The sequence below is a fragment of the Pleurodeles waltl genome, chromosome 12, assembly GCF_031143425.1.
Source record: "Pleurodeles waltl isolate 20211129_DDA chromosome 12, aPleWal1.hap1.20221129, whole genome shotgun sequence".
NCBI lineage: Eukaryota > Metazoa > Chordata > Amphibia > Caudata > Salamandridae > Pleurodeles > Pleurodeles waltl.
Genome location: NC_090451.1, coordinates 387,449,138 through 387,476,713, shown reverse-complemented (window position 1 = coordinate 387,476,713; position 27,576 = coordinate 387,449,138). Strand labels below are relative to the sequence as shown.

At 43.7% G+C, this 27,576-nt stretch overlaps 1 protein-coding gene across 9 annotated transcripts in view; it reads right to left on the bottom strand.

Annotated features, from left to right (window-relative positions):
• Positions 1-27,576, bottom strand: part of POP4 (POP4 homolog, ribonuclease P/MRP subunit) — a 147,377-nt gene that overhangs the window by 44,320 nt on the left and 75,481 nt on the right. For all 9 annotated transcript variants that reach the window (XM_069216727.1, XM_069216735.1, XM_069216731.1 and 6 more), the window contains 3 exons: positions 25,776-25,828; positions 20,738-20,961; positions 7,111-7,188 (listed from right to left, as the gene is read on the bottom strand). In XM_069216727.1, coding sequence (XP_069072828.1) covers positions 7,111-7,188; positions 20,738-20,961; positions 25,776-25,828 — 355 coding nt within the window. The remainder of the gene's footprint in view (positions 1-7,110; positions 7,189-20,737; positions 20,962-25,775; positions 25,829-27,576) is intronic.

The window sequence follows — 27,576 nt, the reverse complement described above, 5'->3', positions numbered from 1 at the left end:
ACCTCTTGCACAGATGAACACTGGATTAACTTATATTTAATAAACAATAACTTTCAATTGGGAGCAGATAGGAAGGCTGAGTTTGGTATCTAAAGAACTGCAATTTGAAAATCTCTTGAATGGTAAAGCTGGAATTGAAGTCACAGTTCCGAAATTGCCACTTTCATAAAGTTGGCATTGTTTTGTCACAAACATTTGGCGCCTGGAGCCTGTACCTTGGGCACACCCACAAAGAGTTTGACACTAGTCCATTTTGGAAGAATCAGAAGGACAGCTGTGCTGCTCTGCAAGAAAGGCTGCTACTCTGCTAATCGAGTAAGAACTTGCACCTTGATCCCAGGACCACCAGAGCAACTCCAGGGGCATTTGGTTGGCCTCCTGATGAGAGCCTTAGGGACACAAAAAGGACCATCCACCATGAAACCAGCACCTGGACTCTCTGCTGTGAGTCTGCTCCACCCCCAATGCATGGTTCATCTGATGCAGGACTTCGCACTGTAAGCCCTCAAGTCAATGGCATCCTACTTGATGACGCAGGACACCACATCTTAGTCTTGAAGCTTCCATGGAACAACCGCTATGCGACTCTCCGCAAAACAGAATTTAAGGTACTTTGTTCAGTGAGCGTAACCTGGTCCCTGTATACGGCCCGTGATCCATCGCATTCGACCTAAACTTGTGCCTTTGTCCTGGTCCGGCATGACCATAAAATTCACAGCTGTGTTTCTAGGCACTGTTTCACTTAAATCTTTAAAACTGAAGATCTCCGTTTCTAATGATTGATTTTTGGCGTTTCAACAGATGTGTTTATTGGCATTTCAAGTAATACATATCCCTCTTTTTTTTTTGCTCACAAAGCCACAACATTTACTCCGATTTCTCATTCACATTACTGCACAGTCTTTGAGTGTCCATTACATGTGTTATAATAATGCTAACACAAAGTGATCTTTATTGCATTCAGACCCTAGCATATGGAATTGCAGTGGCAGCGACTTAGCTGTCTCAGTTTCACAGTGGCAGTGACAGAGGCCCCCGCTCCTTATACAGTACCATGTGGACTGGCCGAGGATTAGCACTCGTCACTGGTTAAAATTGGACTGGTGTCCCGTCAGTTACCATCCGTGGCAGCGTCGAGTATCTCCCATGTGTCTACCACATCTGCCCACATAGGGGCTAACTGTCGGGCGCCTCAGTCCCCTCATCTCCTTCCTCTGTAGTGCCCTCGCCCAGTGTGTAACATCTGCTACCCATGTGTCCAGCCGAGGCCCATATCTATTTTTCCAGGCCATTGCCACTCTACTGCGTGCCGGCACCAACGTCAGGTCTGCAAACCTGCTCCCCACTTTTTTAAATAAAGAATTTAACAAAAAGGCCAAGTAAACATACTGGTGGCCCATCATCTAATTGTCTGTTTAGGTCGTTGTTGAGGCAAGCAACCACTCCTCTCTCCCCAAACACCCCTGCCCCCCCAATAGTGTCATAGTGTTGGACATTCCCAAGTCACAGACAACTGACATTGGGGGCATGCTCCTGTCTCCACCCCACGTATCCGATTAGTTCTGTGTGGGGTGAGGTATGTCCTGTAACGTAATTGTACTGTATATACTTCAGTCGTATAGAACGTGAAATCTTGTGTCTAGAGGCTAAAGTTTTAGCCCATTCGGTGTCAGTCATGTTTGACAATATCTTTGTCCCATTTGAGTCGCAATCCGTCTAGTGATTGTTCAATCATCCCATTCAGTGCCTTATAGATCCATGTGATCAGGTGAGATAAACTCTCCACTAACAGTTCTATGGCCATAGCAAACAGCAAGGGTGACAGTGAGCAGCCCTGTCTGGTCTTCCTGTAGATATCGTAACTGATGGATATCGTGCGCCCAGTCTTGACCCTTGCTGTAGGGTGGGTGTAAAGTAATTTAACTTATCCCCCCAAATCCGGTCCAAGGCACATGCGCAACATCACAGCCTCCAGATAGTCCTAACGTACTGCGTCAAAGGTCTTTTCCAGGTCCACAAACACAGCTGGGTCAGGAGGGTGTCTTTCATTATACAGTAGCATGTAGAGCTGTCGCAGATTGTTTGACTTGTTCCGCGCAGGGATGAACCCATTATGGTCCTCATGTATGAGGTCCCTCATATATGGAGTAACCCGTTCACTAGCACTTTGCTTATTACTTTAAAGTCAGTGTTTAGCATTGAGAGTGTGCGATAGTCTGCAACTGTCGCCTTGTCCTGCTTCCCTTTCGGCAGGGGTATCACCAATGAATCCCTAGTGGAGGGAGGCAATTCTCCCTTCGCATTGGCCTCCATTTACATTTCTACAAGTTGTGGTGTCAGTGCTCCTACAAATCTTTGGTAGAATTCTGGGGGGGAGGCTGTCAGCCCCAGGGGTTTTCCCCGTCGCCAGAGCTCTAACAGCTGTCTGCACCTCTTGCACGTCCACCGGTGCCCCCAGGTATTCGCTATCCTGTGCCGAAAGTGTTCTCAGGTGTAGGCCCTCCAGGTAGTGATGGAGTGCACCCACCTCCACTGGTGGCAGCTTGCTGTATAGGGTCATGTAGTAAGATCTAAACTCTTCATTAATATGCATTGGTGTGTACAGCATAGCCCCATCCCTAGCTGTCAGGTGAGTGATTGGCATGCCCCTGCTTTCCGGTTTAATCACCCAGGCCAGCAGCCTCCCTGCCCTCCCCTCCTCTTCGTGAATCCGGTTCATGTGAGTTTTGTAATCATGGCATCTAAGGCATTCCGTTGCCTCACTGTGTGCTTCTAGTGTTCCTAAGAGCTGTCGGGGAGCCTTGGGATTGGTTCCTAATTCATATTCCCACCTGCGTAAGGCTTTTTCTATACAAAGGATGCTGGCCTTCAGCTGCCTCCTGATCCCCACCGTTTGTCCCACGCAGTGGCCTCGGACCACCACTTTCAATGCCTCCCCTTCCACCCTCTGGTTCGAGGCCGTCACCGCATCGAATGTAAGGTATTCTGTCAGCTTGGCCATTAAGGCGCCCCGGAAGACGTCATCTTCCATGGCCCTGGGTACAGGCACCATGTCGGTATCGGTGGAAGTTTTTCAAGTGTCTGCATTGTTATTAGTAACGGACTGTGATCAGACGCTGTGTGGCCCAAATATTCCGAATTTTATGAAGGTACTGCTGATGCCAGCTGTGCAAAACATATGGTCAAATCCTCATGTGTATTTGATAGGTGTGGGAGTAGTGGGATGATTCCCTACAGAGGGGGTGCTGAATCCTCCAAATGTCCTCCATGTCCCATCTAGATCTCCACATCGTCAAGCCCTTTGCCACTCTAATTGCCTCCGCCCCTTGTACAGGTCAGATACACTATATAAGTTTCCACCCAAGAGGTATGAGCCATCTGGGCCGCCGGTCTGACCGCGTGTGGAGGAAGGCGACCTGGTCTTGATTGTGGGCTTATATGCTCCCCAGCACTACTAATCTTCCGTATAGGCGGCCCTCTACTAATAAATACTAGCCCTCCTTGTCTGTGTCTACTGAGAGAGCCTCAAAGGGTACTCCCGCCCTCACCCACACCAATGCTCGCCTTGTGTTTGTGGCATAATTAGTGGCAAACAGTTGTCCACGCCAATGTTTTTGGAAGCGGTCAGCTTCCACCTTAGCAAGATGCGACTCATGTAACATAGCAATGCGGACTCCTCTCCTCTTCATGTATGTCAGGATGATATGGCGCTTTGACGCAGTGCCCATCCCCCGTATATTCCAGGACATCAATTTAAGAGCAGTATGACCATGCATGATTGACCTATTATGTCCCCTGACACCCGAGTCCCCCTTCACCCTCCAACGTCCCCCCGATCCCAACCCCACACACCAACCACATATTTGGGCATCAACAATAACAACAACAACAACAAGACTATTCCATCCCCAACTCCCCACCCCCAGGGCAGTGCGGCAACGGCCGACCATCCAAACCTGTGATGGCAGTATGTGACAAGCCATCTTCTTCACCCTGCAGGAGTAATCCAAGGGCAAATGGGGGGGTATGCTTGTCGTGTGACGTCTCAATAGCGTTGATTTTCGATGGTGTCCGGACCAGCCCAAATCCATATGTGGGTTGCAGCTCCCGTAGTAGGAGGTCTTTACAATGTTATAAGATAACATCTGCCAAAAAATGTCTTCTGCTGTCTGAGGTGTCACGTGTGGAAGATCGTCAAGTAGGTTTGCGACCGATTCATGGTCAGAGGAGTCCTCCATCTCATGGGCATTTGTGTGGGCATTTTTTTTCTTTGTCTGGTGTGGGCGACTGTCAAGGACGCAGCTGCCCGTTTTCCCTGACTAGCTTGCATTTGTGTCAGTCGAACCACTCTGTCGTTTTGGGGCTGATCCCTGGACCAGTGTCTCTTTCTCCAATGTCAAAGTGTGGTGGATTTACGTAGTTCCAGGTCATCCTTTCTGGATTTACATGTTTCGAGTCAGGTCCAGGCTTTTTCTGGGCTCAGGCAGAAATGGGTGTGGCCATCCCATCTTTAATTTTGAGGGAAATAACCAGGTGTACCAAATTCCTTCTGTTCTTAAGGCTTTCTTCACTTCCATGTAGGACGCCCTTTTGGCCTGCACTGCTGCCGTATAGTCCGGGAACATATTGACTCTGTTGTTCTCTACCTCAAAGGGGCCTGTTTCGCGTGCTCTCTGAAGTAGTAAGTCCTGACTCTTGTAGTGCAGCAGCTTGGCCACAACCAATCTGAGAGGTCTTCCTGGCGTGGGAGGTCTGGCCAGAACTCTGTGCGCTCTTTCCAGGGCAGGGAATGGTGTGAATTGTTGCTTCCCCATAAGCTCTTTCATCCAGGGCTCCAGGTAGGCTTTCAGTGCCTTCTATAACCTCCAGAAGGCCTATGATGCATACGTTATAATACCAGCTTTGGCCCTCTGCATCTTCTGCCCTGTGCTCCAGTCTCTGTACTCCGTCTGTGAGGTGGGCAAGTTGAGCTTGCTGCGCCCAATGCGACGTGCCCAGTTCAGTCAGTGCTTCCACTGTGGTTTCCACTCTATCCGTCAATTTCCGGTTATCAGTTCTCAGTAGGCCCAACTCATCCGACACTTTCCCTATCTCCTGCTGTAAGGTGTTCATAGAGTCCTCAATCGCTTCTAAGATCTTCTGTAAGGTGTCTTGCATTTGGGGCGGCTGGGTTGCCATCTGCGGCATGATTTTTCTGGCACCTTGTCCGTACTCTGGGCTAACCGCACACGACTCTTGTGGTTTAGGGTGTTGTTTCCCCATTAGATCCCTCTACAGCGCTTCACTGTTTCTAGCCAGCGGATTCCTGCTCGGGTTGGGTGGGGGACCTCTTGCCACCAATGTTGGTCCCCTCTCTGTTGTTAGGGAATCCTGGTATCCCAGCGGTTCATTCAGTTCCCCTACCGCGTGGGGCGTCTGGGGCTCCGAACCGTCCGCTTGTGCGTCTTCACATCTGCCTCTGGTTTCTATTGCTAGCCTCGCAGTTTCCTGGTTAGGTTGGTAGCCCTTACGTGCCTGAGTGCCCTCGCCACTCTCAGTTTCACTTGGGTCAACAAGGGGGATGGGAGCATGGGAGCTGCTCCCAGTTATGCCAGTACTGGACCTGTCAGTCGCTCACTTTGAATCCTTGGCCAACATCTGGTTGCGCCATGGCGAGGTCGGGCCCCTCATCTTTCCGATTCCATCTCAGGGTGTTTGAATGGCCAGAAATGTACAGGCGCAGGAGTGGCAGCTGAAGTGGCAGCGCAGAGCGGTACCCCTCGCGAGGTATCGGAAGCTTCAAACCCCTTAAAGTGAGCTGTTGAGGCACAGCAGTGCCGTGGTTTCAGTGGTTAGGTGCGTCTGCCTGCCCCTGCCTCACATTGAGTAAGGCACTTTCTCAGCATGCAGGCCCCTCGCACAGCATCGCCCTCCGCTGCCTCTCCCCCGGCTCCCAGGTTTAAGTGGTGAGCTCTCCGCCATCAACCGCTCCTCTCAATAGGGCCATGTCCAGAGAGCCCCATCGATTGCGCATCACTCCTGACACGCGTCACCTCCTGTGTGATGGGGGTCCCTTGCCCCCAACGCGGCTCCCTTTCGTCTCGGCCTCTGCTCAGGATGAGGTGGGGCAGGAGGGCCACTGCTCTTTAGGCCCGCTCTGCTCCCTTCAGTGCATGTCATAGCACTTCTGCTCCGGAGGATCCCAGGAGCCTAATACCTTCTTTCCTCCACGGGGCTGCAAGTGTTGGAGCGCCAGCGCCGCAGCCTTCGCTTATAGCCAGCACCCGCGCCTGTGCACTGCCTTGTGCCCGCCATTTTGGGCAGCGGCGTTGACACTGCTCACCGTGCCTGTAGTGTACCTGTACGCCCGACATCAAGGAGGAGGGGTGCCACCAACTCTCCCTGGTCGGCTCAGGCCTCAGACGTCTGCTTTACCTCCCGCTGCGTTGTGCTATCGGGAGCTGCACCGGAGTTTACAGGATTCTTAAGGCCGGGCCGGAGCTACTCCTTTATGCTGACCCCATCTTTGGTGGTTAGCTTGATTTTTGGCATTTTATCTGAAATAAAATTTGTATTTTTTTCTAAATTGGTGTGGGAATTTTCTTGTATTGTATTTTCACCTTATTACTGGTGGAAGTGCTGCATAAATACTTTAAAAATTACCTCTAAGATAAACCGCACTGCTTTTTGCCAAGTTACCAGAGGGTTAAGCACGGGTAAATTTAGGGTTTGCCTGCATTTCACCCTGCCAGAGATTTTGGCTGCTGCTTGAGTAGGGTTTCACCCCCCTCCCAAACCAGTAACCCAATTTCCAATAGTACTAATGGGCAAGGAAGGTCTACCTGGAAACCCCTTACATGACATACACACAACATATTATGAGCTGTATTGATATAATTAAAAATAAGGGTATTTTGGAATTTACAGTCTAAAGAGGTATTTCTGAATTGCAAGATGGCACTGATGCATGAAGTATGTAGTTTAAAAGTTGCTTTCAACAGTGGGGAAAAAATTACCTGTGTGGTTTGACCATTTGTGGTGAATCTGGTAACAATAATAAAAAGAACGAGTTCCTTGTAGCAATAGGCAAGAATGTGAATAGAGCACAGATACAAAATGTACATAACTTACGTGTCTCGTCTGAGCCCATTACACAGGTCACGGATATACTGCTTCCATAGTTCATGCAATGGTACAAATAGTTCATATCTGTAATGAAAAAATATTCTATTGATCAAAAAATATGAAACTGGTCTTTAAATATGGCTTAAGGGTTACCATTTCTGGTATTACTATGGTCATTTCACAAAGATATATTACCATTCCGCAAGTTATGGTAATTAAGGGCTAAATTATTCGATTCATAGTTGAAAAATTATTAGGCACCAACATATATGTGAATCCCATATTATATTTCAATTGGTTTATTCTATATTTGCTTTAAAGAATTTCCAGGATGAGTTTCTACTGGATAGTAAAATCAAACAATCATTTATACTTGACAAAATGTGCTCATACCATGAATATATATAAGAAAACATATCAAGAAACTGAAAATTACCACGATAATCCTTTTTAGCAAATACATTCAGGTTACCAATTGTTCCCAATCCTATTAACTGCAATGATACACCAAGTATACACTTTCAAGAACTTGAATGTTTTACATTTTCTTAACCCAAGCTCCAAAAATATGATGTGTTAGAGGGGTTTCCAATCAGCATGTATAATGGATCTTGCAAGTGTCACTACAATGGATATTGGTGATTTATCACATTTCCAAACCAATCAATAGTTCAGAAAGCACCATAGTTCGGCAAGCTGTAGCTGGACCAACACTAACATCAATTCCCATAAACTGTGACACGGCTTAAAAAAAATGTAATCCAATAACTTTCTAAATACAGAATGATGACATGTACAACCAAAGCCTCTGGTCTGAATATCTAGAGCATGATGAATGAGCCAGACATCAATCCCACACAGGAAAGCAGGTGTTGGAGGACTAATTGCTAAACAATTGCTTATAATGATTTTGTTTTCCAAGAGTTAGCAGAAAAATATTGTTGCAACAATTTAGAACAAGATACAATATCTTTTATTCTAGGTGTATATAATCCGTTGGGATGTAGGCTGATTTGTCTAATTTGTTGAGCAGGCTCTTGTCAAAAGCACTTAATTAGTGAATAAATGACATACAGAACCATTCATTATGTGTCACCTGTTGCTTAGCAAACAATTGGACAGATTTACAGCCCTTTGCCACTAGAAAATCTGATATAGGAAAAAAAACATTGTGTAGTGCTTAAGCACAGTAATGTTTGCTGCGTTCTCCGCTGCGCGTGCCGCGGTCAGCTGAATCAGCTGTTTAAAGTGCCACGCGCGCAGCAGACGCTGACGCGCGCCCGTGTTGTTGTTTCTCGGTGTTCCTCGTTCTGAAATACGAACGAGAAACACCGGAGATTGGAGGGCAACGGTCGTGACGGCAGGGTCGGGGAGTCCTGACATTGGAGGGCCAACTGCTATGCGCTGGGGTGAATACAATGTTCATTTGTACTACAACGTTAGCTTGTTATGAACATTATTTAATAAATAGCTGAGAACTTATTTACCTCTGCTCGTGTCGTTTCAAGCTCACTTCATTTTTGGCGACGAGGAGCTGTGAAACTGTATCACCCCAGGCAGACGTTGCGCAGCCCACTCGTGCTGGTACTATTCCTCTGCTGATTGCTGATTTCCTGGACTGCAGTGATTTTTTTTGTGTTTTTCCTCCCATGATCCTTCATCCAGGAGGTGATGGTGCAGGCAGGCCCATTTTTGATGGGAAGTGTGGCAGACATCTTTGAACGTCAGTGATTTTCAACCTTAATAGTGTTTTTATCTAGCAGTTGTCGCTCTGGACCTTTCAATTCTGCATTGGATTATTTTTTTATGGGTCTGTGTTGACTCGTTCTCCAGTCATGCAGTCAGTCAACCCTCCACCACCTTTTTTGGATACACCTGGTGAACAAGTCATACCATGGAGGCAATGGTATGATGCGTTTGAAACGTATATGGGTGCTATTGGAGCGTCAAGGTTTAGACCGGAAAGGAAAAAATGCCTGTTACTCCATTCGTTAGGTTTTGAGGGAAGGTCGGTATATAAACATTGACCAGATGTTCAAGCGGATGAAGGCGAGGAACTCGATGAATTTGATGAAGCCCTTAAGAAATTGGCCAACAGATTTGATGCACCACCAAGTCTAGTTATTTCAAGACATAAGTTTTTTTAGGAGAGAGCAAAAATGTGGAGAAGATGTTAATACTTACATTTCTGCATTGAGGAAATTGGCGTCAGAATGTCGTTTTGACACATTTACGGATCAGTTAATACGCGACCAATTTATTTGTCACTGTTCTGATAAAGCTATAAAGCAAAAATTGTTGTCATTGGGAGATCCGTCCTTGTCGGATTCCATTAGGATTGCTAAAAGCATTGAGACTGCTATTAAATCTGCTAAAGAATTGGAATGTGCTCAAGCTGAACAGGTGAATGTAGTTCAGAGATCTGATGACAGACGCAAGTCTACGGGACTTTCTCACAACAAAGTCGAAGCGAACAAATCTTGTAGCTTTTTCAAGCAATCTAATATTTGTTTTAGATGTGGCTACACTTTACACGTAAAAGGAGGAAAAGCATGTCCAGCAAAGAATGTTCAATGCAGATCATGTGGCAAAATTGGTCATTTTGCAAGGGTTTGTCAAAGTAACAAAAATTGTTTCACTAAGGTTAATGCGGTCAGTGATGATAATGATGACAGGATGGATGAATTGATGACTGAGATCCAAGATATGATTCTGGGGGTTGGAGACCAGGACATTGTATCTGGTAATCCTGAGCACTGTATTGATCCATATGTTTTTGTTCAAGTTGGAGACAAGAATTTGAAGTTACTGGCTGACTCTGGTGCTAGAATCACTATGATCACTCAGGAGCTATTTGTACAAAACTGGGGCACACGAAGGTTGAATCCACCAGATAGGGCTCCTATTTCTTATGAGGGAAGAAGGATTGATTTAGTAGGGTTCTTTGAAGACATCATGGTTTTCAAGGGTCGACGCATTATTGGGAAGGTTTACGTAGCAGTGAAAGGACTGAACATTTTAGGTTGGTTTCACCAAGGGCTGTTTGGAATGGTTTTGCGCCCAGGCACGTGTGAACAGGTGTCAGCTATTAGAGATTCCTCGGATATTGAGGATTTGTTGAATGAGTTTCCGAGGGTTTTCTCAGGTGAGCTAGGGAAGATAAAAGGTTTTACACACAAGATTAAGGTGAAGGATAGAGCCATTCCTATTAAACATAAGTTGAGAGGTGTGCCATTTAGTGTCAGAGATGAGTTGGAAAAAGAATTAGGAAGTTTACAAAAAAAAGGAATTATTGAACCCGTTGATTCTTCCTTATGGTTATCTCCATTAGTTGTCGCAAAGAAAAAAAATGGGGACTTGAGAGTATGTGTGGATTTGAGAGCACTCAACAAAGATCTGGGTAGACTCTCATCCCTTGCCTAAGATTGGCGAGATGCTCTCCTGTATTAAGGGAGCGAAATTATTTTCTAAACTTGATTTGGCTACCGCCTATCACCAAGTTGAATTGACTCAAGATTCTCGGCACTTCACGGCCTTTGTTTCCCCGTGGGGAACATATCAATATTGTCGAATGCCGTTTGGGTTGGCGTCAGCGGCGTCTGTATTTCAGAGGATTATGTCTACCCTCCTCAAAGGAATAGACAAAGTGTGTATTTTCCAAGATGATGTGTTGATACATGCATGTGACTGAGAGGAACATGATGCAATTTTGAAAAAAGTCTTAAGTAAGTTTGATGGTGCTGGGGTGGTCTTGAAAAGAGAAAAATGTCAGTTTTTACAAACGTCAGTAGAGTATCTTGGTCATGTCATCACAGCAGAAGGTGTGTATCCTAGACCAGGTCTGGTGGATGCGATTGTAAGTGCACCAGCTCCTCAGGACAAAGGTGGGGTCAAATCGTTTTTGGGACTTTGCGAGTTCTATTCCAGGTTTATTGAGAATTTTGCAACGCTGGTCAGACCCATTTCTAATTTACTCAAAACTAATTCAGAGTTTGTGTGGAATGATGAGTGTATGGAAGCTTTTGACATGATTAAGCAGAAGCTGTGTAGTGCTAAAGTTTTACAATCTTATGATCACAATTTGAAATGTTATTTGACAGTGGATGCCAGTAAATTCGGTTTGGGTGCTATTTTGACACAAATGAATGAGAAACAGGAACATACCATTGGATTTGTGTCAAGAGTACTCAGACCTAATGAAGAACATTATTCTGTAATTGAAAAAGAGTTATTGGCATGTTGGTGGGGCATAGAGAAATTTAAATCGTATTTATGGGGAAGACATTTTTTTCTTCAGACAGATCATAAACCATTAGTTTCTATTCTAAATGGTACCAATGTTAAAAGCAGCACACCAAGAATTGCAAGATTTGCTGCCAGGTTGTTACAATTTGATTTTTCTGTGGTACACATTTCTGGGGGAAAGAACGTGAGAGCTGATTATCTCTCCAGGTATCCGTGTTCTGAAGACTGTGGAGAGGAATTGGACTGTCAAGATGAAAACTGTTTCATTGCTGTCGTCGAGTTAGAACGTACTGGGTCGTTCACTGAAACACAATGGAAAGAAGCAGCTGCAAATGATCATGTTCTCTCTAGAATTTTGACTTACATTGAGGAAGGGTGGCCACATGAAAAAAATTTGAATCAGAGTGAACAACCATTTTCAAAAGTGTCTGAAGAACTTTCTATTGAAGATGGGATATTGTTGAGAAATGACAAGATTGTTCCTCCTGATGTTTTAAGGTCTAAGATTATGCATAAAGCACATGACGGTCATTTGGGTGCTACTTTTACAAAAAAAAGGGTGAGAGAATACTACTGGTGGCCGCAAATGGACAGAGACATTAATACATTAGTCAAATCGTGTTTTATTTGTACATCTAGTGACAAGACTCTCAAAACGTCAAATCCTCCGCTTAAGCCAATAGATTGTCCGACAGGTCCCTGGGAGAAATTAGGAATCGATCTGCTGGGACCGTTTAATTCTCTTCCTTCAAAGTTACGGTACGCGTATGTTGTTATTGATTACTTTTCAAAGTGGCCGCATGTGAAGTTTGTGAGTCACGCAGATTCCACGTCAGTTGTAACGTTTTTGAAGGATGTATTCTTAGAGGAAGGGTTTCCTAAGGAACTTGTGTCGGACAACGGGGTTCAGTTTGTATCCAGTGAATTTGATAGTTTTTTGAATGAGTGTGCCATCAAACATTTGAAAAGTTCTTTCTATCAACCGCAAACTAATGGTTTGGTTGAACGATTTAATAGGGTGATTGGTGAATGTATTCAGTGGGCATTAGCTAATGGATGGGTAGTTGATGCCGCAGTAAAGAGTATGATTTGGTTTTACCGAACAACACCTCACACCACCACAGGAGTATCTCCGTTTGAGGCACTTAAAGGGAGAAAGCCTGCTACTCTTTTTAGGCCAGCTTGGTTGGCTAAGTTCGTCAAAAATATTACATGTAAGGAACACATACATTCTAAAATTCGTTCAAATGTGGAAAATGCTCAACAAAGACAGAAAATGTATTATGATAAGAAAAAGGGTGTGAAGGATGTCCAGTTCACTGTTGGTGATTGGGTACGGGTTAAATTGCCGTTTTTTGTTAAAAAAGGTGACTCTAAGTTTTCTGAACCATTGCAGATTGACAAGGTATGTGGTAATGCTGTGCGGGTTGATGGACGTAACTGGTGGAACATGGGCAAAGTGGTAAAAGTAGAGCCAAAGGGGGTTTTGTTGCCTTCTCAAGATAAAGGTGATCATTATTTGAAAGAGAGGGAATGCTTAAATGTACAAAAATCCGGAGCAGCAAAGGACTTCAGTTCAAACAGGGGAAGTCCATCCATGGAGCTTGTTCCTATCAGAAAAAGTGATAGAATTCGCAGGTTACCTATAAGGTATAGTTGAGGTGAATTTGTTTAAGTTGAATTTGTTTTTAGTCAAATGTTGTAATACATAGCATGCATAGATATCAAACTTTTGGTTGTTTTCTGTAGGGGTATTTTTGTAAGTTTGTTTCTTTATTTTGTTGTTTTTGTTTTTTTTGTTGTTAAAAGAAAAAACTAATTGTAGTGCTTAAGCACAGTAATGTTTGCTGCGTTCTCCGCTGCGCGTGCCGCGGTCAGCTGAATCAGCTGTTTAAAGTGCCACGCGCGCAGCGGAGACGCTGACGCGCGCCCGTGTTGTTGTTTCTCGGTGTTCCTCGTTCTGAAATACGAACGAGAAACACCGGAGATTGGAGGGCAACGGTCGTGGCGGCAGGGTCGGGGAGTCCTGACATCGGAGGGCCAACTGCTATGCGCTGGGGTGAATACAATGTTCATTTGTACTACAACGTTAGTTTGTTATGAACATTATTTAATAAATAGCTGAGAACTTATTTACCTCTGCTCGTGTCGTTTCAAGCTCACTTCACATTGTCTTGCCATCTTCCTAGTACTAAGGAGGTCAAAACAATGAGAGCAATCTATTAGCATGGAACAGGTGTAAATGAATGGATTTTTAAAATACCTACATAATTGCTATTTCCTTTAAAAAAAATAATGCATCAAAAGTGACTTGCACCCAACTAGTTTTAGGTATTTGGGAGTTTTTAGCATCCAATGGATGTCTAGGATTATGTGTTCCTGCACAATCCTAATTAACCCCTTTAGCTGCAGGGCCGTTTCCCCCCCCAGTGCTGAGCCCTTTTTTGGCTATTTGGGGTAGTTCGCGCTTAGGCCTTCATACCTTTTTGTCCACATAAGCTATCCATGCCAAATTTGCGTTCTTTTTTTCCTCAACATCCTAGGGATTCTAATGGTACCCCAGAGTGTGTGGTTTCCCCGGGAGGAGACCAACAAATTAGCCAAAATACAGTGAAAATTTCGTTTTTTCCAAACAAATGGGAAAAAAGGGCTGCCGAAGAAGGCTTGTGTTTTTTTCCCTGAAAATGGCATCAACAAAGGGTTTCTGGTGCTAAAATCACCATCTTCCCACCTTTCAGGAACGGGCAGACTTGAATCAGAAAACCACATTTTTCAACACAAATTTGGCATGTTACTGGGACATACCCCATTTTTACTATTTTTGGTGCTTTCAGCCTCCTTCCAGTTAGTGACAGGAATGGGTGTGAAACCAATGCTGGATCCCGGAATGCTAAACAGTTCTGAAAACTAGCCAAAATTCAGAATTCAGCAAGGGGTCATTTGTGTAGATCCTACAAGGTTTTCCTACAGACAATAACAGCTGAAATAAAAAGAATATTGAAATTGAGCTGAAAACAACAGCCATTTTTCTTTATGTTTTACTCTGTAACTTTTTCCTGCGATGTCAGATTTTTTAAAGCAATATACCGTTATGTCTGCTGGACTCTTCTGGTTGCGGGGATATAAAGGGCTTGTAGATTCATCAAGAACCCTAGGTACCCAGAGCCAATAAATGAGCTGCATCCTGCAGTTGGTTTTCATTCTATACTGGGTATACTGCAATTCATTTGCTGAAATATGAAGAGTGAAAAATAGGTATCAAGAAAACCTTTGCATTTCCAAAATGGGCTCAAGATAAGGTTTTGAGAAGCAGTGGTTATTTGCACATCTCTGAATTCCTGGGTGCCCATACTAGCATGTGAATTGCAGGGCATTTCTCAAATAGACGTCTTTTTTACACACACTCTTATATTTGGAAGGAAAAAATGTAGAGAAAGATAAGGGGCAATAACACTTGTTTTGCTATTCTATGTTCCCCCAAGTCTCCCGATAAAAATGATACCTCACTTGTGTGGGTAGGCCTAGCGCCCGCGACAGGAAATGCCCCAAAACACAACGTGGACACATCCCATTTTTTGACAGAAAACAGAGCTGTTTTTTGCAAAGTGCCTACCTGTGGATTTTGGCCTCTAGCTCAGCCGGCTCATAGGGAAACCTACCAAACCTGTACATTTTTGAAAACTAGAGACCTAGGGGAATCCAAGATGGGGTGGCTTGAGGGGCTCCTACCAGGTTCTGTTAACAAGAATCCTTTGCAAACCTCAAAATGTGGCTAAAAAAACACGTTTTCCTCACATTTCGGTGACAGAAAGTTCTGGAATCTGAGAGGAGCCACAAATTTCCTTCCACCCAGCGTTCCCCCAAGTCTCCCGATAAAAATGATACCTCACTTGTGTGGGTAAGCCTAGCGCCCACGACAGGAAATGCCCCAAAACACAACATGGACACATCCCATTTTTTGACAGAAAACAGAGCTGTTTTTTGCAAAGTGCCTACCTGTAGATTTTGGCCTCTAGCTCAGCCAGCACCTGGGGAAACCTAGCAAACCAGCGCATTTTAGAAAACTAGAAACCCATGGGAATCCAAGATGGGGTGACTTGTGGGGCTCTGACCAGGTTCTGTTACCCAGAATCCTTTGCAAACATCAAAATTTGGCCAAAGAAAAACTTTTTCCTCTCATTTTGGTGACAGAAAGTACTGGAATCTGAGAGGAGGCACAAATTTCCTTCCACCCAGCGTTCCCCCAAGACTCCCGATAAAAATGGTACCTCACTTGTGTGGGTAGGCCTGGTGCCCGCGACAGGAATAGATCACACAACGGTCAATGTTGGTCCTTACATGAGGCAGCTGTTGACCCTGGGGTGATCCATTCCCGACGCAGGCACTAGGTGTAGGCACTTAAGTGGGGTAGTGTTATTATCAGGATAGGTGAGGAATCACTGGGTGGTAGGAATTTTGTGGATCCCAGCATATTCCTGTAGTTTATGTGACAGAAATGCGAGAAAAATAGAGTTGTTATTCAACATTTCAGCTTTGCAGGGTATTCTGGGTGAGAAAACTTTGGGGAATCCACACAAGTCACACCTCTGTGGACTCCCCCGAATGTCTAGTTTCCATAAATGTTTGGGTTTAGAGTGTTTCTCTATATGGCCGCCGAACCCAGGACCAAAAACACAGGTGCCTGCCTTACAAAACCAGTTTGTTTTGCGATAGATAATTTTGATGTCTCCACAATACGATTTGGGCGGTGGAATTTGGGGCTGAACTAAATTGGAGAGCTCCCAAGAGAGCGTTCTCTCTTTTGCTTGCTTTTTTTTTTTTTTTTGTTTCTCTCTCTGCTCTCTCTCTACCTGCTCTCTGGGTTGGGCTAACCCACTATTACCCAGTTGCACAGACTGCTTGCGAAAGGACAGCAGGACTGTCCTCATCACCTCCCGCATAATGTACTGGAAGAGGAGTTATCGAATGGGACTCCTCAGACTGAAAAATCACTCCCAGAGTCTGCGCCATTGTCCTATCCCTCAGATGCTGTCTCAGTATCTGATCCTATGTCAGAGCTGTCCTCTATAACCCGAGTGACGGCAGCAGTCATCCATCAAGATGCCATCTCTGCTATTGGCTAAACTGTTGCTCTAAAACACTAGCCTACGTAGACGGTCACAAAATCGATGGTGTGTGTGAGATACGTGAAACAGTAGAGGCCACCTTACCTGCGCTGCTTCCCTCAATCAGCACGTTCTTTCAAGACACTCAAAAAACACCTTGTCACATACCATTCGTCACAGTCTCTAGCACCTCCTGCGCCCAGTCCAACAATCATTATTGGTGCTCCCACTCCCTCCTCCTCGGATTCCCTCATTACCACCCAGCAAAAGTGCCCTTCATCTCTCCATAGCCGCCCTCCACCCCGCACATACATTTCATTTGTATTATAGCGCAGGTAATGGCTGACTTTACTAATGTACTCAGCTATTTACATAAAATACAGATTTGCTCTTTGCAGTAGGCATATAAACCTTCTGCGCTTCTTTATGCCACTAAAACTGCCACTAGACAAGTCTGACCCTTTTGTAGCAGAAACATAATCACAATACTTACTTGACTTTTTTATTTCTGCCTAAAAGCTACAGCTGAAAAGCGTCAGTTGAAGTATGTGCATTGCTTTGAAGACGCAAGCTGCAACTGCAAGACAACTGGTGGCAAATCTATATATATATATATCACTTTTATATGTGGGTCTGGTTTTCCTGGGGGCCGATCGCAGCCCCCAGGGAAACCACACACATATTGACAAAAGTGATAGAGATATATATATATATATATATATATATATATATATATATAGATGTATCTATAGATGTATCTATATCTATCTATCTATCTATCTATAGATATATCCATGTACATAGATATATCCACATTTTTTTTTAGTTGTTGTATGGTTTCCTTGGGGGAATATTGCCCCAACAGAGGGTCACCCTGCCCACGGGCGACCCCCTGTCCATTTATTTTTATTTATTTATTTTTTTTGAAAAAAATAAATAAAAATAATGTAACCCCTTGGGGGGGGGGGAGACACGGGAGACCCAGGTCGTGACCCGCACCAGGAAGGTAGTGTGGGCGTTGGTTGGCCGACGCCCGCATTGAAAAGGTTAATAATTTCTCGTAGTTATGAGACTGTTAAATTTAGATCCACACACAGTAAAAACAATAATAATAATAAACTGGTGATAGTTACAAGATAATAAACCTTAGGTAGGGGAAAAAAAAGATAATCTAAAGCCAATTTGTGTTTTTACTGTTCCAAATGAATGTGCTTACAGGGGAGTTTGCACACACAAAAAAACTTGAATTCAAGAGAATCGGAAGACTGCAAATATTAATATGAACAGTAGCAGTATTGACATACTGACTTTTTATTTTAATTTATTTAAATAAGCAAAGCAACCCACCCCATTATGGTTAATGGAAGCAAATGTCATCTACGTGGCAGAGCATTCACTTTTTTTAATCAATGATGTATAATTTTAGCAATAAAGTGCTTCATACTCTTCGTTACCTTGAATTCCTAAATACCTTTTAGGTTTATTAGCATGGCTCTCTATCACTTTTGGGAGTACTTGCTGGAGTAATTAAATAACAGAGATTCAGTTTTTTGTTGGTTGATCCATTAGCCCCCAATTGATAAAAATGTCTTGGTTTGTTCAGGTGTACTTAAAATATTTGTCTGCCCTGAAGAAAAGTGTGGTATCACTGCATATAAATTGATTTTCAGAAATGACTTTAAGGGCGACTGTATTTTCCTATTTAAATGAATAGCGACAGGTAATGGATGAATAAATAGGACAGTTAAATGAGGACAAATTACATACTTGTTTTGCAACTCTTGTAATAATAATAAATAATGCCTGGCTTGCATTAAACATAGTGGCCCTTGTATGCCATATAATTTGGCTATTTACCTGACAAGTTGAGTAATATATCCACACAGTTCCAAAATTACAAATCATGAATCCCAGCTTAATGAGGTCAAAATAATTTTCTGTGTCTAGAAGTAAAATAGCCGGAGGTACAGTTTTGTTTTGGAAGAAGTCTATTTCTTCCACCAGAATATTTGTATTGGTATGTAATTATCTACTAAACACAAAGTCATTCTGATCGCTCATTATCAATTATCCAGCTAATCTAGCAATCTGCATTGCCAATACCTTAGCCACGATCCTCTAATTGGCATCCAAAAACACGACTGGTCAGTAAAAATGATCTGCTTTTTTACTTGGCTAAAAATAAATAAATAAATAAATAAATAAACCTAACAATTTTCCTTTCCAGAAATGAATGGTGCGGAGTTGCTACAGCAAGCATTTGATTTATGAGAAGATATAATTGGGATAAGTTATTTCAAACATTTCTTATAGATTTCCGAAGGGATCCCATCTTGACCAGTAGCTTTACCATTTAGTGTCCTTGGTATAACCTCTTCTATTTCTTTTACTGTAAAAGGAGATAGCTAACACCCTCAATCCTTTGGAATCCTAAGGCGGAGTCAGTGCAGCAAAATAACCATGATTTTCTATTCTCTCGATCCTGGAGTATACATTTTCAATAATGTTCAAGGAATGTTCTTGATATTTCTAATGGGACTGAAGTTATTTGTGAAAGACTTAGGCCCTCATTACAAGGTGTGGCGGTCTTAAGACTGCCACACTTCCACTGGCGACCTCCACATTATGACCGTGGTGAAAGCGCCATGGTTGGACTGCCGGCACCACCATTTTTCGGCCGGCCAATGGCCTAGTGGTGCCGGTGGCCTTAATCCGCCAGGGCAGGTGCTGGTGGCCTTAATCTGCCGCCAGTGCTGTCCTGGGGATTACAACCCCAGTGTCAGTTAGCTTCTGCATGGCGGATCCACCACCATGCAAAGGCTGGTTGGGACGGGTTGCCGGGTGCCCCATGGAGGCCCTTGCACTGCCCATGCACTTTGGAGTTCACTGCCGCTGAAACATGTCTCATTCTAGAGTGAGGCCTGCTCTACCCTTGTCATGAGCACTCAATCTGCGTACGGGACAACCAAGCTGTTAATTTGTACCTGTTTCACAGTTTTGACCCGTGCAGACAGAAGACACCGCCACTGGAAAGGTTTGTGATCAGAAGTTGTTCTACTGTTGATTCCTCAGTCAGAGACATTCCTAACCGATCTCAAGAAATCCTTTACTGACGCTAGAAGAAAATAAAACTCTTCTTTCATTTCCCCTTTTAGTTTTGCTTAGACATTGCTTTATCAGAGCTCATTCTTTAGGTGAAATCTCAGCAGCTCTCCATACATTGCATTCTACCAAAGGGTGCTGGCACCATAGTTGCTTAAGGCACAGCAGTCAGCAGAGGATGCAGTATCACTGGATCAGAGTTTGAGCCCTGCAGGCGACCCCAGGCTCCATTCCAGACAATTTTCATGCTAGAATAGGAAAAGTACTGAGAACCATTTTAAGGCAATTTTGTTGATTTGTTTATATTGCGAAAAAAATCAACACAATTACCTAAAAAAACAATATGGTTATTAAACAAAACCTAAAAACCACCAAATTTCATTAGTTATGTTGTTCCTCCTCCTCCTGTTCCTGTTCCTCCTCCTCCTGTTCCTGTTCCTGTTCCTCCTCCTCTTCCTGTTCCTCCTCCTCCTCCTCTTCCTGTTCCTCCTCCTCCTCTTCCTGTTCCTCCTCCTCCTCCTGTTCCTCCTCTTCCTCCTCCTCCTCCTGTTCCTCCTCTTCCTCCTCCTCCTCCTGTTCCTCTTCCTCCTGTTCATCCTGTTCCTCTTCCTGTCCCTCCTCCTCTTCCTGTCCCTCCTCCTCTTCCTGTCCCTCCTCCTCTTCCTGTCCCTCCTCCTCTTCCTGTCCCTCCTCCTCTTCCTGTCCCTCCTCCTCTTCCTGTCCCTCCTCCTCTTCCTGTTCCTCCTCCCCTTCCTGTTCCTCCTCCCCTTCCTGTTCCTCCTCCTCCTCCTCCTGTCCCCCCCCACCAGATTTTACAGTGAAAAGGAATGACAATATCTTCAAAAAAATCCAGATTTCAATATGGCAAAACTCAAAAATTCTGGTAATGATATAACCCTGAATCCACAATCTTGATTAAATGTTTTTTGGCTTAAGTTGTCTTGGCTGGGGTGGGGTGGGTCAAACCACACATGCTTTACAACTGTTCAAGTAATCAAAAAATATAGTGAGCTGGACACAGACATAGCCATTTTACCTGATTTAAATCTGCAGTAAATCAACAGGTTTTCTTGTTATACAAATGAACAAACTGTATTTTACTTTTGTCACTAACCATAGCCTCTAACAGAAGAGTAAAACAGTACATAAACGCCAGGACCAGGTCTGGACACATTACTTACCGCTGCTGTTCTGGTTTAATTTCAAAAAGCCTCATGGTGCGTCTCTGCTTTGCAGTTAAACTTTTGGCTTTTGCCTTTTTCTTCCTTTTGATTTTCTTGCGGCTGTACTCCAGGATCAATGCTTTGCGTTTTAATTTTGTTTGGATGGCTTCATCTGCCAAGGATGGCATACTACGCTTCAGGAATGCATTGACAAACGCTTCCGCCTCCTTTGTTCCTTGTGGCTGAAAATAATAAGTTTGGTGATTCTTTGAAGCTTTTTCACACTATCTAACAATAAGAGATTTATTTACTTGTAATCTAAATGTTTAATTATGGGTATCTTCAATAACATAAATCTATGCGTAGTTGCCAAACCCAACAGTACTCAATTTATCGATCCCAGAAGGCTGAATGCGCTGGATTTGAAACTGTCACATGAGGTCAACACCGATCCAATGCATGGGTGCATTAGTCCACAAAAGGCTTCATTCTAGAAAATACCACCTACTTTTAGGGAGATCCAATAAGAGTTTTAAAAATAAAGGAAGCCTTTTAAACCTGAATTATATAGCTACTTAGTATTATACGGCAGCTAAATATGTACATAACAAAAAACATTCACACTGCTTTAATTCTGAGGAACAGTAGTCTCTCTGTTAGGTGTATTGTAGATCAGACCCATCCCCCCAGAACTCTCCACAGAAATCCAAGTTAAAGAAGCACAAGAAAACACATTCATAAGAAAAATTAAAATATCTGAGTTGGTTGCTTTTATATCTTAGCGCACAGGTAGACTGCCGCTCCCAACTTTACAATCACGCTTTGATTAAATACAAACATATCTTCTGAAATAATAAACCAGCAAGCATACATAACTAGATGCATACGAGTGAGATACAAACATTGGCAAATTCAACTGGTCTGAATTTAGTATTACAGTCAACAGCACTGCAGTTGTGGATAGTGAGATACAAGTGGACAAGGTCGGAGGGAAAGAAGGGGTACATGGGAGTGGGGTGGTGGGTGGGAAGGAATGAGGGGGCATGTTTTAGTTTAAATAAAAAAAAAAAGGTGGCAATCAACTTAAGCCGAACACTAGTGTTGAGTGTGTCGGTGCTTGCCACACAGTGAAATGTCTGCAAACCCTAAACCAGTGGTTCTCAACCTGTGTTTCGGGGAGCCCTAGGGGTCTGCGAAACCTGAGGGAGTCCGCAACTGCTTAGAAAATTAAATAATATTGACAGATTAAGATTTTAGGATTAATAATGACTCAAGGGAGTGGGTCCCTGGATTGCAATTATGATTCAGTGGGGGTCCCTGGGTTCCAGTCATGATAAAGTGGGGGTCCACAGAAGTCAAAAGGTTGGGAACCAAGGACGTAAACATTATGCAGATTTTGAGCAGTGTAATTCGTGTAATTAAACAGCGCTGCAGTTGTATGTAGTGAACTGCACATGGACAAGTTAGAAAGCACATAGCTGCCAAAGTTTCAGCTTGCTATGTGTGACATTTTTATAGTTTCAGTGTAATTATGAGTGACATTTCAACAACTATGAATGACACTTTTGCACAAGCAAAATAAAGCAATGAGCCAAGGTCACAGGCAGCCCAGCCACAGGCTGTATTACTTCAAAAAGATACAGACACTGAGCAGTATAAAAATCAATAGCTGAGTGGCTGACCACACCGGGATCCAGCGTGCAGCCCGCTATAATCTGAGAGTTTCACCCCTCTACAAACAAGCAATTTAATATTACGTATTTTGCACATAAGAGTTTACTTAGGACATTTTTTAACACTGCAGTGTTTGCTCAGGCACTTAGTGTTGATGACTATGACTAAGTCAGCCAGTTTGTCTGGGGGCGCTGCAGCCCAGTAGGCTGGGGTCTGGTCCCACTCATAGGATCCTGTGCAGCCAGTCACTCTACCACCACCGCTGCGGTGCAGAGTTCGGCACACACTACTACACAATCTTAACTCCTACAGAGTAGCTGCGTGGCTCTCAGAAACATGGTGCCAGCCACATGACATAGAACATGAGGTCACCTTCATCGGACTGTTCACAGCAACTCTGGCCTCAGCCTCCCTCAATGACTCATTCGAGTCAGCTACGGGTGAGATGGAGTAGTGCGGCAGGCAGAAAGATGATCCCATAATTACCACCACATGCGGCAAGCAGCTCTCAGCAGCCAGCAAAGCAAGTCACCACAGATGATGAGGGTCAGCCGCAGCAGTGGGTGGCGTTGCCTGGGTCAGGAATCGATCCTCACGATGATCCCCACCATTGTGCGAGCAGCAAGGTCAGAGGAGCTGCAGCACTGCATGTCTGACTTTCTCAAAAGGCACAGACAAAACTTTGTGAAATGATGCCCCACCCCTCGCTCTGCAGGTGGCTGTACAGAGGTTGGACAGAACCATGACTCACCCCACCATAGCCTATAAACAGCGTCTCTCACTCATTCAGTATAGTCAAGTCTCTAGAAATTGACTGCGACAACTCCAACTCTCACCAAGAACTCCTCCCAACAACAACTACTCCTCCTAACAACTACTCCTCCTAACAACTACTCCTCCTAACAACTACTCCTCCTAACAACTACTCCTCCTAACAACTACTCCTCCTAACAACTACTCCTCCTAACAACTACTCCTCTGGGATTTTCCTTATGTTGTGTTTTCACTTCATTACTGTTTAAAGTGATGATTAAATACTTCACACATTGTCTCGAAGTTAAGCCTGACTACTTTGTGTCTAGCTACCAGAGAATTAAGCACAGGTTAATTTGAGGTGCTCTTGTATTTCACCCTGACAGAGACTGTGGTTTCTGCTTGAGTAGGGTCTCATCCCCCTCAACCAGTAACTTAAGTTTCCAACAGGGGCATTAGCTCATCTTCTTTATAGTCATCATTCATGTAAGCAAGCCCAGCAAATGCATCTCCAGGTCTTAAGAATTCAACCTGAAAAGCTTCTCCAAAATGGTACATTTCTGCACTCCAGGGAGATGTTCAATCAGAGGCTCGTCTTCAATGGAGGTGCCCCTTCTTCTCCTACCAGTGTATCTTGAACTGTGGTCAGCCATTTAGTCACAACTGAAAGGGGTGGCTCCGAGAACAGTGCCACAAGAGCTGCAAGTGTTATCACTATCAAAAGATCAACAAGTAGAGCTCTTGGGTCTGGAGATGGTCACCCAAGTTACTGAAACACAGCACCATAGCAAACACATGGTTCTCAGTGGGCTTTATTGACACAAGGGCTTAGGCTGTCAGAGGCATAGATAGTACAGGTATAAAATCCAGATGCAGCTTAACTAGAACAGTCTCAGAGAAAATGGATTTTGACACAGAAAAGCAGCACAGCCCCCCACCCCTGTAACATTACAGACAACAGGAGATCTTCCTAGAAAAAAAAAGAAAATGCTCTCATTTATTTCTCTCAGCAATTCTTATGGTAGGAAGAGCTCACTCCAACTTAAGGGAGTTACTGGAGGAGCCTAAGGAGGAGGATTGGAATTTTGTTTGAGATCTCAGTATGCAGAGAGTGAAGCTCCACTTCTATGTTGCAATCAGATGTTTAAAAAAAAAAAAAAAGCTGACTAGCAGAGCGGTTATATACAGAAACGATGTGAAGCTCAAGGTTAGGATGAATGGCACCATCGACTTGCGCTGAGATACCTCCATCAAACATTTTCCAAATTCAGCCTGGTGTCGGAGGATACTGAAAAGGTGAGAAATAGGCAGGAAGAAATGTATATCTGCACTAAATAGAATTCTGGTGCATGCTACACAATAAAAGATATTAGCCTTCTCTTACAGTTCCCTAACATGTTGTCATTTCTAACAGGAAACAAACCCAAATTAATAGTGATGTGACTCGTCAAGCACAACAGTCACTTTGTCAATCACAAAGACTCTAGTTTTCATTAAATTGTGGATACCACCCTGAACACTGGCAGATACAGCTTAATGAGTGCCATTATAAACGGTAAGAGGCCATTTAACTTTCCAAAATGTTAATAAAATTGATTAAAATCACCTCTGCGCCAACTCTCTACTCCCAAGAAATAATACACACATACCTGGCCTCAGGTCAACCACCATCGCCAACATCTGCAATTACTCTTCTCCCATCTAAATTGGGAAAACTGGAGTTCCGCCACCCATATAACTCCCTCTTCAATCCACCCCTTCTCACCCAAATATATGAAAATTATATCTGAACTCCTGCCATCTGTGCCTTCCCTCCCTCCCTCCTACACACTGCTCGAAGCTCCATCAGAGATAACAGCCCATACCACAGTGGCAGCCTCTCAAGATCCAGCAAATACAGCTCAGAATTCCCTGTTGCGTCACATCAGAGGGAAACTACCTTTGTTTTCTACTGCTATGACCTAGAAGTGGGAGTAAACTGGAGTTGGGATGCAGCATTCGCACTAAAGGCTCCCAACGCAACCCATGCAAAATAAATATACTCTGCTTCTAAAGTTTTCAGCTTTGTCAGAATATAATCACAGCGTGCTGGATCCAGCAAGGGGATTATTCATTTTCAGAAGGACCCTGATCATGATCACTCCCCAAATGAGTATGAACAGTAGAAATAAAGAATCGATGACAGACATCTGGGTCAACAAGAAGGAAGCTTCCTCAAGAGAAGCGCAACCTTACATCATGCTAAAGTCTTAATTTTCAGCCTTTCCCGTTGTGGTTATGATCTCAAACGTCTCTGGTGTTGAACCAAAGAACACAGGCACAAGATGTTAACTTCGTTGATATACAACAATATCAGTGTCGGCACTGAAAAATGCTCTAGGAATGTAGTGGAAAAGTACGTTTTGTTTCCTACACTTTGCATTGCACATTGGAGTTCTCCAAATGAGGATTTTTTATTTATACATACAGATATTTTGAAAGTATGTCTCAAGCTATGAAGGTAATAGCGTACTGTACATGCAACTGTGCTAAACAAGATGCCATTATGATTCACTTTCCACTTAAAAGTGACTGAACGTTTTCAAGACTCACAACACCTTAAAAACTACAAAATGTAAGTTGCAATTACCTGAATATCAACACTCTTGGCCAAGGGTGCGGGTAATAGGCTGTAAATAAGAGCTGAAAAACATAATGATACACAATCAAACACAGTTAAAACATCAAAATACAATCTTAATTGTCTGCCTTTTTTTTTTTGTACAACTGAGTTAAACATTAGCGTGATTTGACATATATTAAACTTAAAGGGTTAACAGGGAAATACACAAATATCTTCAACCTCCTTCCAGGCAGCAGTTTACTCTTTATGCAGAAACGGTCTCTCCGTTTTATAGCACAGTATCAACCCAGTAGTGGTTGAGCCAAAATGACAACCCACACGACATTTGCCTAAAGCAGAAGCTTGCGGCTCCTATCCAGTCAGAAGACACTTTATTATACAGTGCCGGGGACACTATGGGCCCACTTTGTGAGCCCCAACTGACACTTCTGGGACTCGCACCATGGTTTCATATTCCCCTATGTATCCATATTCTGATATGGTTTGCACCAGATTTAAACATGCCCTGGGGTGATCTTAAGGGAATTTGTATTATCTGCCAAGGGTGTGGCCTCATAGAAATGAGGGAATCCTTAGTGCCTTCACCACATCCCAGACAGACAGGTCAAATTGGCTAAGAGGCCATTAATAGGTCACTGACAGTGCATCACACAGAGGCGGCGATCAGCCAGTGCTCCCCAATTAGCTATGAGGATCCCCCTTCGGAGTGGGCTTTGGGGCATCAGATACCACCCAAGGCACTGTGCAGATGGGTTCAATGAGTGACAAAAGGCAATCCTTTATTCTCTTTCCGATGGATCTAGGATTTCTCTTTATCACACCACAGTACAAGTTTCTTTTCCCCAAAGCAAACATGGTCATTGCAAGGCTCAGCTTATACGTTTGTGGCTTTGTGGCTGTTAAACAGGGTTCCTTTGCATGGGCATGGACATGTACATGCGTACACAGGATGGTGTAAGATGGGAGCAAATAGAGTGACTAAACACTGGGCTTACCATTCTAGGGTAATTAAATCTCCAATAATCACAGTAGGGCATACTGTCCCGAAATCAAAGTTCCAGGTATTCAATTAAAGACCTAGGACATTTCTAATTAACAGGAACATTTGCTTTTAGAAGCAAGTGACCTCACCCACCAAAAGGTGGCATGTTTCATCATTAGGCCTGCTCCTCGTTAGGCTGACTCATCAATGCCCAATGGGCCCTCAATGGGGGTGTGTGTGGTGGAGGGGTGGGTTCTTTGCCAAAGATCAACTCAATTTGCCAAAGTGATACTGGGGTATATTGTGTACCCCATTATAATAATGGGAAGATTGTGTGAACTAAAACCGACTAAAGAGAATTTGTCATATTTAATAAAATTCATTTGATCACACAGTTTCCTTCTAGGAGAAGCAAGGATCACTAAGTCTCTAGGCTTCCCTCACTTTTTAATCTTGACATAGTTCTAAATAAGAATTTAACTGCAGTGACAATATCTATCTGTAGTCAATTTTAGTTCACACCTCATTCCAATCTTCCCATCTTTATACTGGGGTACACTACATTGAAGTAGTGGTATGATTTTCCATGGTTGTGACAAACATTACAAAAGCAGAAAAACAAAAAATGCCAGTGGAATGGTTGAATTATTTTGGACCACATTCTGGTCCATTTGTCACTGTCAAACTCCAAACAGGGTGAAACCAGTCTGGCTTTGCCTGTGTTACAGTTGAGAGGAGACGTAGCCTGCAATTCGGCATAGACAACTTCAGTTGGAACAGCATCAAGGAAGATTTTCAAAAGGTTGCCGTCTGTAATACAGTGGA